Source organism: Capra hircus, chromosome 19 (assembly GCF_001704415.2).
Source record: "Capra hircus breed San Clemente chromosome 19, ASM170441v1, whole genome shotgun sequence".
Classification (NCBI taxonomy): Eukaryota; Metazoa; Chordata; class Mammalia; order Artiodactyla; family Bovidae; genus Capra; species Capra hircus.
This window is the reverse complement of record NC_030826.1, coordinates 30,222,701-30,240,143: the sequence shown is the minus strand read 5'-3', so window position 1 is coordinate 30,240,143 and position 17,443 is coordinate 30,222,701. Positions and strand designations below refer to the sequence as shown.

Sequence of the window (17,443 nt, the reverse complement as noted above, 5' to 3'; positions counted from 1 at the left end):
ATGAGTATGAGCAAGCTCCAGGAGATGGTGAAGGACAGGGAAGCCTGGTGTGCTGCAGTCCATGGGGTTGCAAACAGCTGGACACGACTGAGCAACTGAGAAACAACACTATGTTATCCGGGCTTCCCAGATGGCTCAGTGATAAAGAACCCACCTGCCAATGCAGAGATGCAGAAGACTTAGGTTTGATCCCTGGGTCGGAAAGATACCCTGGCTTAGGAAATGGCAACCCACTTCAGTATCCTTACTGGAAAAATCCCATGGACAGAGGAGCCCTGTGCGCTACAGTCCATAGGGTCACAAAGAGTCAGACACAACTTAATGACTGAGCATGCACACACGCACTGTGTTATCCAAGAATGGAGTGACTGCACAATCCCACGAAATTAAAAAACTAAGGGGGATGACAAGGCCCTGAGGAACCTCTGTAACACTGCCTGGATTGGCAGTAAGTTAATTTCTAGTCAGAAACTGTCTTACAGGGAAAATTATAACTCAGATATGCTCAATTCTCCCTGTCAAAACAGTAAGAAAAAAGGGAGGAAGATTAGAAAAGTATTACTTTTCACTGTATCTCCATATAGACATCTTTAATGCAAATCCTGTTTTTGTCTAAAAGCCATACAAAAGAAATATGAGCTTGAAATTCCATGACTTTGGAGCAGATTGACTGCAGTAAGTTTTCACTGGGCAGGGTTTCAGAAATTCATTTGAACTTGAAACAAGTTGTCTTCCAGATGCAAAATTAAAAATATTTCATTGAGGAATAAAATTTCAATTAGTAAAAGTGTAACGTCTCCTGTCTCAGACGTTATTGTGGGAGAAGGTGACCCGGCTGGACTGGAGCCAAATGAGATACAGAGTGAGTCTGCAACTTGCCTGGCATCTCCAAAGCTGTAAGTCTTAAGAAGCACAATTCAACCTTTTTGATCGTTTTAGAAATTAGACTTTAGGACACAGCTTCAGGGTGGACGGGCAGTTAGACCCGTATCTCATTATTTGGTAAAATAATAAAAGGTGAGGCAGTATTGGAGCTGAAGTACTGTTGTAGAAGGTGGTGGGATGTTAAGAAGACAGTATTTAAGAAAAGGACAGGGCTTCAAGGGCTTCCCTCATAGTTCAGTTGGTAAAGAATGTGCCTGCAATGCAGGAGACCCCGGTTTGATTCCTGGGCCAGGAAGATCCACTGGAGAAGGGATAGGCTACTGACTCCAGTATTCTTGGGCTTCCCTTGTGGCTTAGCTGGTAAAGAATCTGCCTGCAATGTGGGAGACCTGGTTAGGAAGATCCCCTGGAGAAGGTAAAGGCTACCCACTCCAGTATTCTGGCTTGGAGAATTCCATGGACTAACAAAGCTAGTGAAGGTGATGGAATTCCAGTTGAGCTATTTCAAATCCTGAAAGATGATGCTGTGAAAGTGCTGTACTCAATATGTCAGCAAATTTGGAAAACTCAGCAGTGGCCACAGGACTGGAAAAGGTCAGTTTTCACTCCAATCCCAAAGAAAGGCAATGCCAAAGAATGTTCAAACTACCACACAATTGCACTCATCTCACACACTGGTAATGTAATGCTCAAAATTCTCCAAGCCAGGCTTCAGCAATACGTGAACTGTGAACTTCCAGATGTTCAAGCTGGTTTTAGGAAAGGCAGAGGAATCAGAGATCAAATTGCCAACACCTGCTGAATCATCAAAAAAGCAAGAGAGTTCCAGAAAAACTTCTATTTCTGCTTTATTGACTATGCCAAAGCCTTTGACTGTGTGGATCACAATCAACTGTGGAAAATTCTGAAAGAGATGGGAATACCAGACCACCTGACCTGCCTCTTGAGAAACCTGTATGCAGGTCAGGAAGCAATAGTTAGAACTGGATATGGAACAACAGACTGGTTCCAAATAGGAAATGGAGTATGTCAAGGCTGTATATTGTCACCCTGCTTATTTAACTTCTATGCAGAATACATCATGAGAAACGCTGGGCTGGAGGAAGCACAAGCTGGAATCAAGATTTCCGGGAGAAACATTAGTAACCTCAGATATGCAGATGACATAACCCTTATAGCAGAAAGTGAAGAAGAACTAAAGAGCCTCTTGATGAAAGTGAAAGAGGAGAGTGAAAAAGTTGGCTTAAAGCTCAACATTCAGAAACGAAGATCATGGCATCCGGTCCCATCACTTCATGGGAAATAGATGGGGAAACAGTGGCAAGAGTGGCTGACTTTATTTTGGGGGGCTCCAAAATCACTGCAGATGGTGACTGCAGCCATGAAATTAAAAGATGCTTACTCCTTGGAAGAAAAGTTATGACCAACCTAGACAGCATGTTAAAGAGCAGAGACATCACTTTGTCAACAAAGGTCCATCTAGTCAAGGCTATGGTTTTTCCATTGGTCATATATGGATGTGAGAGTTGGACTATAAAGACAGCTGAGCACTGAAGAATTGATGCTTTTGAACTGTGGTGTTGGAGGAGACTCTTGAGAATCCCTTGGACTGCAAGCAGATCCAACCAGTCCATCCTAAAGGAGATCAATCCTGGGTGTTCATTGCAAAGACTGATGTTGAAGCTGAAACTCTAGTACTTTGGCCACCTGATGCAAAGAGCTGACTCATTTGAAAAGACCCTGATGCTGGGAAAGATTGAGGGCAGGAGGAGAAGGGGATGACAGAGGATGAGATGATTGGATGGCATTACCAACTCAATGAACATGAGTTTGGCTAAACTCTGGTAGTTGGTGATGGACAGACAGCCTGGCGGAATGCAGTTCATGGGGTTGCAGTCAGACACGACTGAGCAACTGAACTGAACTGATACAGTCCATGGAGTTGCAGAGTCAGACATGGCTAAGTGACTTTCCCTTTCACTTTCTCTGGTAGTTCAGTGGTAAAGAATCTGCCTGCCCATGCAGGAGACACAGATTCAACCCCTGGTCTGGGAAGATCCCACATGCCTGGGAGCAGCTAAGCTCATGCACCATAACTATTGAACCTAACCTATGCTCTAGAGCCTGGGAGCCACAGCTACTGAGCCCACATGCTGCAACTATTGAAACCCACGAGCCCTAGAGCCCGTACTTCACAGCCAGAGAAGCATCTCAATGAGAAGCCTGTGCACTGCAACTAGAGAAAAACCCGAGCAGCAACAGAGACCCCGCACAGCTAAAATAAATTATAAAAAAGAGAAAAGAACCACTTATTGGATTGGAGGAGGAAAGGTGTAAGAGTTAATAGGCAAATTCCTGGACTGAAAGGTAACTTAAATCGGGCAGGTTGGGAAAGAAATGAGAATGTGGAGTCGGTGTAATGGTTGGAACCAGCACAGTAAGGAACCTGGGACTCTGGTCCTCATCAGAGGAAAGCCAAAGTCTTCTCACAGAGCCTGCTAGTGCATGGTCCAAGCCAGGGACAGTGGCTCATCATGGAAGAGATAGCAAAATGGCCCTGGGTACAAGAGAACAAAACTGGAAGCAGTCAACAACTGCGAAGCTGTGAAGTTCCTAGAGACCGCAGGGGAGGAGCCATCCTGAAAGATATTTTATAGGACATGGAACAGACTTTGGAGAATCACACTGTGATCTTGGTCCTTGGACTTTATAAACTACAGAAGATTTAGTCAGAGAGCCTGGAGCTGGGGAGAAACAGGCTTTCTGAAGCGCTGGAAATCTGGAGGCAGAAATTGTGTTCAGAACACCTGTGCACAGATTATTTTATCAGTCCAGATGAAGAGGTGGCTTTGTAGATGTGAAATTTGGACTGAGTCAAGAAACAATATTCTCTTTTTAATTAATATAAATATATACATCTCCCCCCAAATTTCTGAAAATGCATAATTTTTGTACTATATTGTCTTATATTCTTGGGTATGCATATATAAATACATATACCTTAAATTTTTTTCCCTAAAATTTAATATTTGTTTATTTGGCTGCATTTGGACTTAGTTGCCATCAGTTGCTCCAAGGCATGTGCGATCTTAGCTCACCGACCAGGGAATGAACCCATATCCCTTGCTTTGTAAGGCAGATTCTTACTAGACTACCACAGAAGTCCTTAAATATATATAGACACACACACATACACACATATATATATCTTGCGTATGCATATATACATATTTTTATATATTAGTATATGTTTATAGATACATATATATGTACATATAAACTTTTTTTTTCTTGAATGGCTGACCTAAGCCCTGAATCCCTGAAGAAATAAGGATAGCAAAGTATCAAGAATTGAACTTCCCAGTGAAGTCCTATTTTGCAGTCACGTTGTCACAGGGACTTTGAGACTGCCTTTGTCAAGTTCTTTGTAATCTAAGAAAACCATCCTCTGTCCCTTCCTGCTTCTATGCTGTGTGCATAAAGTTCTGAGTCCTTGATTAATTAAACTGGCCACCTAGCCTTGCCCTATTGTCCAAGTTTTGCGGGTGCATGTTTTCTGTGTATCTTGCAGCTAATACCTAACCTCCCGGAAATACTGCACACGTTCCAGTTACTCTGTCTTGGGCGTAGGAGGGAAAACACCTTCTCTCTGGACTCAGCAGGTCAGCCGGCCCTTAAGCTGCTCTTCTTCCCATTGTCATATCCGGTCCCACCTAAGGAAGCCCCAAGACCACTGCTGTTTGCGGTGGAAGGACAATGAAAGACAGCAGGCCCAGCACCAGTCCTTGAAGGACCTTCATGAACCGAGTCTCCCCTGCATCGGTTTCCTCCCTCATTTCTGTGGCCTTGCTCTTCTGACTTTGAACCAAGCCTCCATGTGGGAATGACTCTGACTCCAGTAGGAATTCATTAGAGATATTCAAGTGCAAAGCGTCTCTTACCAGATGCCAAGAGGTCGTTGATGAACACGAGGAACTTCTCGTCAGCCACTTGGGCGTCAGTCATGAGAAACACGGTGCTGAGGCTCTTGACCCCGGCTTTCAGGCACAAGCCGGCCAGGTCCGCCTGCAGAAGCCACGTCAGAGCCCTCTGAGAAGAGGGCCTCCTTGAAAAGGACCCCCACCCACTTTTTAGGAATGGGACCGTTTTCTTGTCTGCTCCCACAGGAAATAAGGAAAGAGGGCAATGGGAGGGAAGGAGGAGTGTGACTATGAACTCACAGGCAGAAAAATATGCCTCATTCTCAGGCCTTGAGCCCACAGATGGAAAAGCAGAATAAACAGTGATGACCTTTAATTCACACAACCACCGTGGCTCCTGAGTGAGCTTCTAGGACTCCTGCCTTGTGCAAAGAGACGACAGCTTTCCAAAGACAAAGATGGTCCCCTGTTCACCTGTGTTACCTTAAATCATCACACGAGTGAATGACTTGCCCCAGGAGGAAAGCAAAAGCTCTTAGTCCTGACGGAAGAGTCACCATGTACTTGAGCCTCCAGGCCTGGGTAAATGACTATACCTTATGATAGCAGAGTTTTGTGTTTTTATGACTAGCTCCAGGAAAAGACTTGTATTGCAAAAAATATATGTACAGGGGAACACACAAACACACTCACACATATGCACACACAATCATTTGGTAGGAAATTTGTTGTTGTTGACTTCGATGTATTAATAGATGTGCTTCCTATTAGGGTGAGAGCTGAGGCTCTACAGATGTCACTAAAGCAGCTGAGGTCTCCCAGATACAGAGCTTGGGAAGGCCAGGTTCTCAGGCAGGGTCTAATGAGCCCCTCCAGGCACCAGCCCAGAGTCTAAGAAGAAGGTGGACAGACTGTGAAGGGGAGGTTCTGGGCGAGGGAGCCGAAGAGCTAACGCAGGGTGACAGGGAGCTGGGCAGCTCCGGAGAGGCTGGGTCTACTCCTGCAGCCGCCGACCCTCCTACCTTGAAGTCTGGGATCTGGTAGCCTTTCCGCAACGTGATCTGGAATACGTCCATGGAGCTGACGAAAGCCGCCAGCCGGGTCAGGCTCTGCTTGCCACTCCCCCCAACGCCGACCAGCAGAGCGTTTCCCCGAGGAGACTCCAGGATGCGATTAATGTGGCAGCTGAGAGCAAAGCAGAGACACGGGGCTTTGGTCAGATTCCCCTCCATCAGAAGCAGGTGGAATGGTCTGAGGGGACCTGGAACCCTTGCAGGCACATCCTGGGCTGAGCTTGGGAAGACTCAGTTAAGAGGTGTCGACTAAGAAAAGATGCACAAGGTGAGGGCTGCAAGTTAAGTTTTATTTGGGGCAAAATGAGGACTGCAGCTCGGGGGACAGCAGCTCAGAGACCTCTGAGAGGCTGCTCCAAAGAGGTCGTGGGGAAAGATTGATAGGTAATATTTCGGTAAAGAGGGAATTCAGAGCAATCAAAGGTTTTCTGCTAGTCTTGAGGAGCTGATGTCACCGTGAAGGGATTTAGTGCTTTTCTAGATATAAGGTGATGCAAGGATTGGGATCATGAAATCAGTTTCTGAAAATATTTATCTAAAGACCTGTTCCACCAGTTTGCTGGAGCACAGAGTGCCTCACTCTCCAACCTGGACTCTCCTCAGAGGGTGTTGAAGGTCCACAGCTGTAGCAGAACAGGGTTCAGTCTCTGCAGAGGCAGAGAGCAAATGCCCTTGGCAAGCACCAATTTGTAGTTGACGATGGTCCCCAAGCTTGGCCCCGCCTCTGGCCCGAGTGTCTCCCTACTCTGCTTTAAGCCAAAGCCTCTGGTGAAGCAGAGATGGTGGAGGAAGAGCCCAAGGCAGCCAGGAGGGGTTTGTGATGGGAACAGGAAGGGCCTGGAGTTATATCTCTAATTATGTCCACAGGATGAATTCCTAGTTAGACAGTTTTCACGGCTTTTGATAAATGCTGAAAAACTGCACTCCCCCACCCCATTATGGTGGCACTAATTGCTTCTTAGGTGGAAGCAGTCAAAAGTTGAGTCTACTATATTAGAGCATAAGAATATGTCAGATTGTGTTAGTTGAATTTGAAAGTTAAGCCTATATATTTGGGGATGGATAGCACAGTGATGCAGCCACTGTGAAGAGGTCATATATCACTAAATTTATCTAGTGACATTTTATTCCCCTAAATATTCTTTCCAGGTGCCCCAGTGGTAAAAAATCTGTGTGCCAGTGCAGAAGAGGAAAGAGACTGGAGTTCTATCCCTGGATCAGGAAGATCCCCTAGAGAAGGAAATGGCACTCCATTCCACTATTCTTGCCTGGAAAATTGCAGGCAAGAAAACGAAAGCTGAAGATGTATCACAGCACAGCTGGAGGAATCTGGCTTACTGAAGACTGGACACACACACACACACACGCACACACACACACACACGCACACACACACACACACACACACACACAGAAGAGCCTCGCATGCTACAGTCCATGGGGTTGCAAAGAGCTGGGCATGACTGAGCACACAACACAACAAATATTCAGGAGATTTCCACTGACCTACTTTAGCTCATTTTATGATTTCACTTTTTTATTTATAGTTACTCAGTTTTAATACTGTCTTGTATCAGACAGATGTATACTTCTCCTGATCCATTATTAAACCAGAGTTTCTAGACATCCGAAGTGTGCATACCCAGCTTGCTTTCTCTATAGTGCTAGCGCATTGAAGGGATTCAAGAAATTTTTGTTAAATTGAAGCAGAATACCCAAGACCTTATACTAAGCATCACATTTGGGGGTGAAGAAGTTGCAAGGAATCATCTGCTTTGTGTCTACATGAGAAAATGGTTGCCTACGGTGACAAAAGGAGAAATGATGGTGCTAAAATGTCCAGGCCCTCTCTTCAGATTCAAAAAAAGAGGCGGGGTTGGGGGAGGGGCGGTGCAGGGATGAACTGATGAAGGTGAAACAGGAGAGTGAAAAAGTTGGCTTAAAACTCAACATTCAAAAAACAAAGATCACGGCATCTGATCCCATCACTTCATGGGAAATAGATGGTGAAAAATGGAAACAGTGACAGACTTCATTTTCTTGGGTTCCAAAATCACTGCAGATGGTGACTGCAGCCATGAAATTAAAAGATGCTTGCTCCTTGGAAGAAAAGATATGACAAACCTAGACAGCATATTCGAAAGCAGAGACATCACTTTGCCAATGAAGGTCTGCATAGTCAAAGCTGTGGTTTTTCCAGAAGTTATGTATGGATGTGAGAGTTGGACCTTAAAGAAGACTGAGCTTCAAAGAATTGATGCTTTCAAACTGTGATGCTGGAGAAGACTCTTGAGAGACTCTTGGACAGCAAGGAGATTAAACCAGTCAATCTTAAAGGAAATCTATGCTGAATATCCATTGGAAGGACTGATGCTGAAGCTCCAATTCTTTGTCCACCTGATGCAAAGACCAACTCATTGGAAAAGACCTTGATGCTGGGAAAGACTGAGGGCAGGAGGAGAAGGGGACGACAGCCATGGACGATGCCATGGTTGGGTGGCATCACTGACTCTATGGACATGAATTTGAACACACTCAGGGTGACAGTGATGGACAGGGAGGCCTGGCGTGCTGCAGTCCATGGGGTCGCAAAGAGTCGGACACGACTGACCAACTGAGCAGCAGCAAGGGATGAACTGATGCGGAGAGAGGCAGGCAAGGGGAAGGAGAAACTCAAGCAGGTTCTGCGGGCCGCCCAACACCCAGCTCTGTTCCGGAAGGCCTGAAGTCAGCTCAGCGTGCTCCACGCTATTCTATAGTTAAATGGAAATGCATCATTAGAGCTGAAGCTTTCAAAGAAGAATGGTGAAGTCTGCAACTGTCAGCATCGGACACCAGCTGGGGGATTCATTAACAACCTCTGATGAGGGCAAAGGACTTTGCATTTAAATCACAAAATCTAAAAGGAAGATCAATATTCTAAAGGGTGCCTGGGCTAGAAAACCAAGGCAGTCTGAGTTAAGCCCATTACTGAGCTTCTGGGAGATTAAAAACAAAAGCTGAAGATGTACCGCAGCACAGCTGGAGGAAACTGGCTTATTGAAGACTGGACACACACACACACACACACACACACACACACACACACATACACACACACATATGAGAGAGAGAGAGAGAGAGAGCGCGCCAATAAGATGCACAAAAGAAGGGGCACGAGAGAAATTCCTTTTTTTTGGTTAATAAACATGTAGTGATTCTAAGAGGAAGAAGAGGAGGCAGAAAAACATACTTTGGAGCAAAAGAACAAAGAAAAAGACAAAGATTATGCCAAAAGCAGGAGGAACGATCTAGCGTGAAGCTTTCAGAGGAAGCAGAATGAGAGTGTGCTGGAATGGTGATGGAAGTTGTAGGAGAGAAAAGGTGCTTTTAGGGAAAGGAAACAACACCGAAAGGCAAAGACTCTCATCTCAGGGATTCTTATGCAGCGCAAAGTCCCTGACGGGAAGGACCCTCAAAAGTCCTTACTTTCTGGAGGAGCAAACCGAGGCTTGGGGCAGTTGTGTCCTTTGCACAGTACCAGTACCCCTCGGTGGCAGGACGAGGACCTGAATTGGGGCCTGGCTCTCAGCCGGGCCTGTGGGCTCCTGGGAAAGTGTGTACAGACTCCCTCCTGGGCACTGTGTGCAGTGGTGCCCGTAAGCTGAGTTATCTGTGCGTCTCACTATATTGTTTGGTGCAGAGAAATGTCACCGGCATGGAGTGAGGGGAGAAGGAAGGCCTCTACCTCTTTCTAGGCCCTGGGGCATATAGAAGGGGGAAGATAGAAGGGGGAAGAAAAACACACTTTCCTCAACCCAGGGATCAGTTAGGTTTCAGTAAGAATTCATCAGTGAGGGAGTTCAGGGAAGTGGAAGACCAAGAGGATTTTGCTGTTGGAGACCCTGGGCAGCAGGGGGCAGGGTGGAGTGACTGTAGAAGGCAGGAAGGGTGGTAAATGAGGCTTAGGTTCACACTGTCTGGGAGGTTTGGAGACCACTCTCCATGGTTCACTTGATAGCCTGCGTGCTTAGGGCATGCTCAGTCACTAAGTCATGTCTGACTCTCTGTCAGACCCCACAGACTGTAGCCCACCAGGCTCTCCTGTCCATGGAATTCCCCAGGCAAGGATACTGGAGTGAGTTGCATTTCCTTCTCCAGGGGATCTTCTCGGCCCAGGGATGGAACCTGTGTCTCCTGCGTTGGCAGGTGATTCTTTACCACTGAGCCACCTGGGAAGCCCATTCACTTGACAGGAGCAAGACTTTAAATGATAGTTAATTTTTCGAAACATGTGCACTTAAAACTTTCGATCTTACTGGACTAGGGTGGGTTGGGAATACAGGTCCTCAGCCCTTCTGCTGCCTTATTTGATGACCTTCCATTCTCCCCTGGTGTCACTGTGGTCAGGACCAGGATTGTAAATGGCAAGTATGTAAACAAATCCCATTCCTCCAGAGTTTAACACGACACTGCTCCCCAAGGTCAGTGGCAGAAGCTGCTCTACCAGCTGCCATCTTGACCCTCATGGCAGAAGCAGTCGCTGCTTTCCCGGTTTTATCTAGGTGTCCTCAAATGCCCCCGTGAGACCTGACACTGGGAAGGGGAGACAGCTGAAGAAGGCAAGAGGAGACGCACGCTTACACGTGGCGCACGGCGTCCTCGAAGAGCACCAGGTCCATCACTGTGTTGACTTCGTTGTGGTTCTCCAGGGCCTCCACCAGCGTCTGGGTCAGAAGTTCCCACGACTGGACAGGCATGTACTTGGGCTCCCCGATACCATGTGCAAAATGGCAATAGATGTTCAGGCTTCGGGTCTGCGCCACAGTCTCTTCGAGGTCCTGGTGACGAGACACAGGGGCAAGGACCCTCCTGACCAACTCTTGGGTCTGGTTCCACACAAACTGGAGACAAACTTTATTATGTATAAGAAAATAAAATACCCAGTACAACTCAACGGACTTAAAAGATAGGGAGTCTTTGTCTCGTCACTATCAAGGTATCCTTGAAGTTTCAAAGGGACAGTTATTCTTTTTTTAATTCAGAAAGGAATTGTTTACTTATCAAACCCCAAATATTTGAGATTTTGAGAGGTGTAGATTGTTATGAAAGTGAGTCCAAGAAAGAACAGGCTTTCTAATGCATCAGGAGGAGTTTATGTCAGCATGAGCAATTGTTCCCACCTGCCACTCTTTCCTTCTAAGGTTCAGACTAGAGGACTCACTTGGGAAGGAGGTGATCAGCATGCTGTTCAACAGCAGGGGCATAACCCAGAAAATAAATTTTAAATCACTATTTAAATAAATGTTCAGTCTCAAGAGTTGTTCCAAATGTCCTAAGTTTCAAACTTGTTCCAAATTTCCAGCCAATAGCAGTTCCAAAGTGGCTGGCTCTGCAGAGACGAGACTGAATTTCCAAGGAGGCTGGTGTGTCAGCTGGGATGACCAGTTTGGGGAAAGGACAAGGATATGGTCAGATGGTCTTCACAGACCTCACAACACCGAGATTGTATGGTTAATTTGTATCTTTTCTTGCCCCAGAATTTTCCACTTTGTCACACTAAGGACAGACTTTCTTTCTTTATCTAAATATGATTTTCTTCAATTTAAGGGCTAGATTTTTATCATTTGGGTGATCCTTGCATAATCATCATTCTTTTTCAGATGTAAGCAGAAATTCACAGGGCGATACTCACATCAAAAATTTTCTTGACCACGTCTACCTGGATCTTATCAAAAAGATCAAGGTCCTTCTCTTCCACCATCTTATCCCGATAAACCCGATTCGATTCGTGCAGATAGAGATTTACTAGGTCCTGTGTGGACTTGACACATGCCACAGAGGAGAAGAGAATACCCTGTAAGGAGAATAAACAGCAACAAAAATAACATGAATAGCAATGTAAAGCTTCAACAGTTACTACTGATGGAAGCCAGTTATGCAACAGGCACCGAACTAGATGTTCCTCCAGACAAAGCTCACTTAACCACCATGATGGACCTACAAAGTAATTTTTACAATAGTCATTCAGCATAAGGTGAAGGGTGCGATTCAGAAAGAAAGAAAGTGTGCTCTACAGTATAGGGTAATAAATGGCCTTAGTTCAAAACCACACAGCTTTGAAGCCAGGTCTGCCTGACCTGAGATCCTGGAATTTCAACCACTACTTTCCAAATCACCACAGAAATGGGTGAGGTGGCTTCTCTGCTGTATTTCAACCCTACAAGTGCCATTTTGAAAGCTAATCTGGGTGATGACTGTTAATTCAAATTAGAAGGACAACAGAGGGCTGGAAGGAATATAGGTAACTTTTACAGGTCAGCAATCTAGTTATTCACCTCTAGTAAGTTCTCCTTCCTATAAATAAATTCTAAATATTTACTATTCTTTTCAAATTTACATCACTTCCCTGTTACTATTAGCCAATGCTCCAAACTTCTTTATGGAAAAATGGAGACCCCTGAGATCAGAGCCTCTTGACAATTTCAAATCCTATAACTTAAAACTCATCAATGCCTTGTTTGCCCTCACTGACTTCTGTCTTATCTTACAAGAAAAGGAGTCCTTTAATTGTACGTCATTACAGACAGAACGGGCTTCCACGGTGGCTCAGATAATAAAGAATCTGCCTGCAGTGAGGGAAACTTGGGTTCGATCCCTGGGTTGGGAAGACTCCCCTGGAGAAGGGAATGGCTACCCACTCCAGTATTCTTGCCTGGAGAAATCCATGGACGGAGGAGCGTGGTGGACTACAGTCTATGGGGTCACGGAGTCAAGACACAGCTGAGCAACTAACACTTTCGCTACAGACAGAATGATGCTCAGAGTCACCTGCACGGCATGAAGATCTGGTCATAACAGGAGGTGAAAGGCTGACGATTAATGATCTAAGTAGCCACGTCAAGAAGATAGAAGAACAGGAACAAACTCACCTCAATCCTAGAGTAAGTAGGAAGAAAGAGATTATAAAGAAAAGAGCAAATTTTAATAAATTTGTATACAAAAATGTATCAAATAGAGATAACCAGTAAAATCAAACACATAATATTGACATACGTCTCTTTTTCAGTTTCTTTTGAAAAGACTAGCACAATTAGCCCTACTGTCTAGCAGGGCTGATTGAAGATAAAAAGAGAAAAACAGAGAATGTACACATAATCAATAGCCAGAACAAAAAAAGAGAGCATATGTCAGATAAAACAGATACTTAAAGATAACAACAGGATACTATAAACAATTTTATGCTAATAAACTAGAAGCTGATGACACTGACATCGGACCACAACTGATGCAAAAAGAAGGAGAAAATGTGAATTGCCTAATATGTATTTAAAAATTGGAATTTATAATGGAAACTCTTTCACAGAAAAACTCCAGATGGTTTCATCATTAAATTCTTATGACATTTAAGGAAGGCACAATACAGTGTCTTAAAAAAATCTTCCTGAGAGTAGAAATAGAGGAAACGATTCCCAGTGCATATTATGAGGACTTCATAACCTTAGAACACTGGCAGAAAGAAAAATGATAGGAAAATTGTATCAATATAGGCACAAACATTATATAGAAAAAAAAATAATGAAAGGAATCCAAAAAATAAAGTAAGTTCACCATGTTAACAACTAAGTTGGGTTGATTACTCAAAAATTATCAACGTAATTTATCCCATTTCCAGAAAAAAAAAAGAGAAAAAAAATAGATATAGTAATTTCAACAGATATAGAAAAAATCATTTAAGTTTCAACATATATTCATGATAAAAAACTCTTAGTAAATTATAAACTGAAAGAAATTTTCTTAAACTGGTAAAGAGCATCCATGAAAATCTATAGTAAGCATCACACTTAACAGCCAACTATTGTAAACACTTTCCCTTAAAATTAGGAATGCTGCGAAAGGCCACTCTCACTACGTCTGTTCCTTGAGGTGGCAGGTAAGAAAAAGCAAAGGGAAGACTTAAGGGTCAGAAAGAAAGAAATTGTTACTATGATTCATTTTTACCAATGGCATGATTGTGTATATAGGTGCAAACATAATATTGAACAAAAGTACACAAGTGCATTTACCATACAACTTGCATTTATATAAAGTCCCAAAATGGGCTGAACTACCGTATGCGGCTAGAAGTCCAGACAGTATTTTAGCTCTGAGAGGACGAGAAAAGAGTGAGTGGAGGACTTCCCTGGTGGCCCAGGGGTTGAGAATCCATCTGCCAGAGCAGGAGTCACAGGTTCTGTCTCTGGTCTGGGAAGACCCCACATGCCACGGGTCAACTAAGGTGGTTCGCCGCAACTACTGACCCCATGCTCTAGAGTTCAAGAGCCACAACTACTGAAGCTGCGCAACTTGGAGCTCACGAGCTGCAACAAGAGAAGCCACCACAATGAGAAGTCGCTGCACAACTAGAGAAAGCCTGTACGCAGCGACAAAGACCCAACGCGGCCAAATAAACAGGTGAGTACAATGAAAAGAAAAGCTTCATTTTTTTTTTTTAAAGAGTGAACAGAAGAAAGAAAAACGAGGGGTTTCAGGGATGCTGGGAACGTACTTCTTTTTTTTATAAAATGTATTTATTGGGAAAGTAGTTCTTGATTTGAGTTATGGTTATGTAGCTGTGATGACTTTGTGACAATTAACTGAGCTGTGTGTTCATGACTTTGGCGCTTTTCGGCTTGGATGTGAGACTTTAAAAAGAGTTTATTTTAGAGAAAGAAAGAAATCTCATTAGGTCCCTTTGGCCCCTGTCTGCTTCCTGGATCTCCTGGTACCAGCCCTGTGTGAGGTGTAGATGGCGAGAAGGAGCCCCGCCACCAGTGCTGACTCTGGGAGCAAGGAGAGCCATCAGCTGAAGTTTACAAGCCCCGTTACAGCCAGATGCTCAGGCTGACTGACAATTAAGGGCTGAGTCGATGAGAGTGTGTCAAGGACAAACTTTGCACCAACTCAGACAGTTTTGTGTAGCACTGAGATGGGAATGCTTAATGATTTCTGCTCAGAGCATGATCAAGTTCTGTCCTGACGTCTGGATCCTAGACAGAGTGAGTGAAGTGCAGAGAAGGGCTGAATGATGGAAACTTGGATCAAGCTGGATGGAGGAAAACGGCGTGTTCTTCAGACAGCACCTGTCTCCTTGGGGGCATTCAACCCTCCTTACAGCTCTCCTGTCAGGCCTTTAGGCAAGCAGGCTGAGAAAGGGGCGGGAGGGGGAGGCTGTAGCCAAGCTGTGGGCTCAAAACTCTGTTCTGCGGGAGGAGGGTGAGGGGCTGCGTGGATGGACAGAGGCAGGTTCTCCACTGGGGGTGCACGTCCCACATTTGGGGCTGGGAGCTGACAGATGGCAGGCTGCAGAGGTCGGGCTGGGACACAGAGCCCAGGGGTTGCTACTCAGGCTGGCTGAGTCTGGAAAAGAAACAGACTTAGCCCCACACCATACCTCTCCTCCTAGTTCCTCCCTGCCTAGGGAGGAGCTAACACAGGCTGGACTGGGACCCTCCTTCCTCAGGACACCTTGGCAGATTGAATCCCCACACAAGAGAGCTGACTCCCCCAACTCATCTGGGGTACGAGGCTTCTGCTTGGCAGTTATGAGAACATACTCGAGCTACTGACTTGTCTGTGATCATTTCCAAATTGGAAGTGGTCAGTCTTGCACCTGAAATGGCTGTCTTGAGGATTAAATCACTAGCTAATAGATGCAGAGGGCATAGGACTGGCTCAATAAATGCCAGCTTTATTACAGACTGAAGTTGGACCTTTTACAAAGATCCTCTCTGATCTCAAAGTTCCCTCCCCAATCTTGTGGCTTGGCGACATCTACGAGGCCTGTTCCCGCCTACTTGTTATTCCACCAACACCGCGCATACTTTTCTACCTCCCCGGGCATTCACGCTGTCATCTATGAGCTGGCAACTTCTCCAGCCTCTGTTAAATTGGGATAATAATGTGTATCCCAAAGGGCTGTTGTGAGTATGAATTTTAGGTTGCACAGGTGACAAGGTGCTGTCCAGGCAGGAGCCGGCTCAGTGCATCGTGTGAGGGAGAACTGATGCTTCTTTTCCCTTTCATTCTGCCACTACGAGCAATGGGAATTCTATCTAACAACTTAACTCCTTTTTGTTCATTTGGAAAATGCAGACGGTGACACCTGTGTCTCATCCTGCTTCAGTGAGATTTAAGAGATGGCTTGTGTGATTGGGGGAAAAAAAAAAAAAAGTGCCTTTCCTGGTAGTCCAGTGGTTAAGAATCCACCTGCCAAAGCAGAAGACACAAGTCCAATCCTTGGTCCAGGAAGACCCCCCGTGCTGTGGGGCAACTAAGCCCGTGCGCCACAACTACTGAGCCTGTGCTCTAGAGCCTGTGCTCGGCAACAAGAGGAGCCACCACAATGAGAAGCCCGTGCGCCCCAACTAGAGAGTAGCCCCTGCTTGCCACCACGAGAGAAGGCCTGAGTGCAGCCATGAAGACCCAGAGCAGCCAAAAGTAAACACATACATAAATAAACATTTTAAAAGTCTTTCTCAATTAATACTTGATAAATGGGAGCTGGGGGTGGAGGTGCACAAACATTGCTACTGTCCAGGTCTGAGGGCCAGGGAGCTGGGTCCTTCTTGTTGCCTTAATTGTCTTAGGCTGTTTCATCAAAAGGATGGATGAGAACAGAATGGCATATTGGAAGGGGGACCAGAAGACCTAGGTTCTAGTCCAGTTCCTTCCCTGGCTGGCTGTGCGCTTTTAGGTGAATCAGTGTAAGCTCTGTGGGTCTATTTCCTCATTTATAAGTTAATAAGTGAATGTTTGGAGGCACCTGGGTCAGGTCACACGTGCTCTCAGAGACTTGGCCTGGCTGTGGGGCTCAGTGGTCCAACTCTGGGTGAGCCTTTTGGGAACGCTGCTCTCAGATCACTGAACTAATGTTGAGTGCATTTCTGCTCCTTACGACCATGCAACCCGCAAGCCCTATGGCCTCAGTGCCTGGACCTTTGCTAGTCCGAGGTTTCCCAGAGTCCTACCTGCACAGGTAGTGCCCTGAGTGTTGCTGTTGCTCAGTCACTAGGTCACATCCATCTCTTTGCAACCTCGTAGACTATAGCCCACCAGGCTCTCCTGTCCTCCACTGTCTCCCGGAGTTTGCTCAAATTCATGTCCATTGAGTTGGTGATGCTATCTAACCATCTTATCCTCTGCCACCCACTTCTCCTTTCGCCTTCAATCCTTTCCAGCATCAGGGTCTTTTCCAATGACTTGGCTCTTCACCCTGGGTAATTATCAATGTGCTCCCCATGGAGGGTCAAGCCTTGCTCCCTGGTCAAGTTGACATTTCCCTACAGGTGTGGCCTCTGCTTGGTATAAAAGGCACTTTCCCTCAAAAATGGCTCAGAGCTGTCCTGGAGAAGGGTCCCTCTGAGAAGCAGTTTCTGCAGATTCTCCTCCAGGATGGGAGGGTTATGGACCCATGTTGTGAGGATGGGCTACCTGAGCAGGGGAAGAAGGGGCCAGGTTTGCTGAGCTGCCCTCTGGAGGTTTTGATAGTGAGGCGCCAAGCAAGTGGAAGCACCAGGCAGACACAGGCCATCCCTAGTTAGAAGA

The 17,443-nt window shown here is 45.5% G+C and overlaps 1 protein-coding gene across 1 annotated transcript in view; it reads right to left on the bottom strand.

The window, feature by feature from the left end:
- The window catches only part of DNAH9 (dynein axonemal heavy chain 9), a 286,432-nt gene that overhangs the window by 109,766 nt on the left and 159,223 nt on the right, over positions 1-17,443 (bottom strand). Inside the window, exons 42-45 of the mRNA XM_018064667.1 lie at positions 11,553-11,714; positions 10,502-10,698; positions 5,828-5,990; positions 4,827-4,950 (exon numbers count right to left, since the gene is read on the bottom strand). Of these exons, the coding sequence (XP_017920156.1) occupies positions 4,827-4,950; positions 5,828-5,990; positions 10,502-10,698; positions 11,553-11,714 (646 nt within the window). The remainder of the gene's footprint in view (positions 1-4,826; positions 4,951-5,827; positions 5,991-10,501; positions 10,699-11,552; positions 11,715-17,443) is intronic.